This window comes from Sinocyclocheilus grahami, unplaced genomic scaffold, assembly GCF_001515645.1.
Source record: "Sinocyclocheilus grahami isolate Dianchi unplaced genomic scaffold, SAMN03320097.WGS_v1.1 scaffold2599.1, whole genome shotgun sequence".
In the NCBI taxonomy this organism is placed as follows: domain Eukaryota; kingdom Metazoa; phylum Chordata; class Actinopteri; order Cypriniformes; family Cyprinidae; genus Sinocyclocheilus; species Sinocyclocheilus grahami.
This window is the reverse complement of record NW_015507778.1, coordinates 15,299-17,554: the sequence shown is the minus strand read 5'-3', so window position 1 is coordinate 17,554 and position 2,256 is coordinate 15,299. Positions and strand designations below refer to the sequence as shown.

The following is a 2,256-nucleotide window of genomic DNA, read 5'->3' as shown; positions in this document are numbered from 1 at the left end:
CCCCTACCATCTGATACCAGCCCAGACGGACACATACAGCCGGAGATGCACTCAGTGCTAATCTGTTTTGGAAAGTTGCATTATATTCAAATGAAAATATATCTTGTGCAACGTTTTTCTAACTATTTGCCTTAGGATAGTGTTTAGAAACCAATTTTAAACACTCACACAAGTCATATCTAACGTGCTGCAGCTCTTTTGGCACTCTGATCCTGTAGATTCAGGAGCAGCACTAGTGCAGTCAAAGAACACCGTAGGTTGGGGACAAGCTGATGGCATAGACAAGACATTTATTAGTGATATCAAGAAAAGCAAAGGAACTAATTTAACTGGATAAAATGTTCCTCACATAAAGCCATAAATGGTGCATGAATATATCACTGAAATCGTACGGACTATTTTAAATGGTTACTACCACAGCCGACTGGACATTTTATGTAACTCCTTTTATGTTTCACGAGGACATCATACAGGTATGAAGCAAAATGAGGGTGAGCAGATGATGACAATTCTATTATTTTGACTATTAATCTCGGTATCAGTTCGTTTTGGCCAGCTCCAATCAGTGTTTGTGCTAAATTAACTTCATGAAATGCAAAATAGTTTCCCTTCAAGGGAAATCCACACTGCGTCCCCTGGGGGACTCTTTGGGGAATGCCATCAGCATGACTGGTGTCTGAAGCATGTGAGAAAACACTTCCAAATTCATTGGACCACGCAGTCCGTGACGTCCTTAGCAGGGTGCCCGAGAGTTTAAGAGGGCGCCGGTAATGCACGTCATCATCTTTTTTGTCTTCAGGAGCCATTTGTTTGTTCAGCGTGTGTGAAGCACTATGGAGCATAAGAAGTCGAGCAAGCATTTTAGGAAATATCTGGCTCCATGTCCGAGATTTATGAAACCTGAGGAGACACATGACCTTTGCGTTATGTGTCTCGGCGAGGAGCACGCGCGTTCAGTGCTTGAGGGCATTAAATGCACTCATTGTGATAAATTTCTGATGAGGAAGCTCCGCTCTCGCCTGTCCCTATTCTCACAGGATGTGAGATCCTCTCCTCAAGCCTCTCCTCACAGATCCTCTCCTCAAGCCTCTGAGGATCGGAGACAGGACCAGAAGCTTAGTTTTGCCACTTGTTCTCCTCCCCCTTCCCGGAGTCGAGCACAGAGGAAGCGCGATGCTAAGAAGAGGAGGGGAGACCTCAGAGAGGCAGGGGCGTGTCTACGTAGTGGCCAGGGGTGGCACCGGCCCCCCTGAAATTTGGCTGGCCACCCCAGGTGCCCCCCCTATTTCTTGCCATAGGCTTATTTTTAGTACATTTCTAATTTTAGGCGGTTTCTATAGTGTGATCTTAATGACAATGTCGAGAGCGCATAATGTTACGCGATCCATGTGCGCAAGGACGAATCTCTCCACTCCCAAGCGGATTTCCTTCACTCACACAAAACTGGACATGTGCTTTTAACATACATCGTTCCGTAAACACAACCCCCAACTCCCCCCCCACCCCCTCTATCCTTCCGCAAACACAACCGCCCCTGCCCTTTTGAGCTAGTGTCCCCGACTGGCCCCCCCATTTAAAATGATCTAGACACGCCCCTGCAGAGAGGCGACTGACTCTCTCCTGAGTTTGCCATTATTTGGTTCTCTCTCACCAGGTTTTGTCAGGCATGCACCGAGGCATGGCGTAGTGGGTATTTCGTTCCTCAAAGTGTCCCCTATGGAACTCAGTGTGGAGTTCCCTTGAAGGGGAACGTCTCAGGTTATGCCAAGAGGGAACGAGACACTGCATCCCCTTGTCACGCATAGGACCTGCCTTTTTAACATCTCCTTCATACAAAGAAGTTGACACAGGCACCCTCTTATACTCCAGCGCACCCCGCTAATGAAGTCACAGGCCAACAAATTTGAAAAGTTTTTTCACAGATCTTCAGACAACAGTCATGCTGATGGCATTCCCCAAAGTATCCCCTAGGTTACGCAGTTTCTCGTTCCCTCTTGGGGAACTATGGTTACATGCGTAACCCATGACGTTTTTTAATAAGTACACTAATTTGTGGGAGTACTCACATTGTTGGCTAATTCTCTGTCCAATGCAACTGAGTTTCCCATCCTTGCAAGTGCTGAAACAGAAATCATTAAAATCAAACAAATCTGCAGGCTTTATGTAGGTAAATGTAAGGCTTTTTAAGACCACATAAAAAATTGAAGGAATACATTGAATGAAACACAATGCATCAGTATGGTCTCTGAATGTTAA

At 45.8% G+C, this 2,256-nt stretch overlaps 1 protein-coding gene across 1 annotated transcript in view; it reads right to left on the bottom strand.

Moving 5' to 3' along the window:
* The window catches only part of LOC107575374 (mucin-5AC-like), a gene marked incomplete at its 3' end in the record, with an annotated part of 46,748 nt that overhangs the window by 38,930 nt on the left and 5,562 nt on the right, over positions 1–2,256 (bottom strand). The window contains exon 8 of the mRNA XM_016261761.1: positions 1,036–1,089. Within this exon, the coding sequence (XP_016117247.1) occupies positions 1,036–1,089 (54 nt within the window). The remainder of the gene's footprint in view (positions 1–1,035; positions 1,090–2,256) is intronic.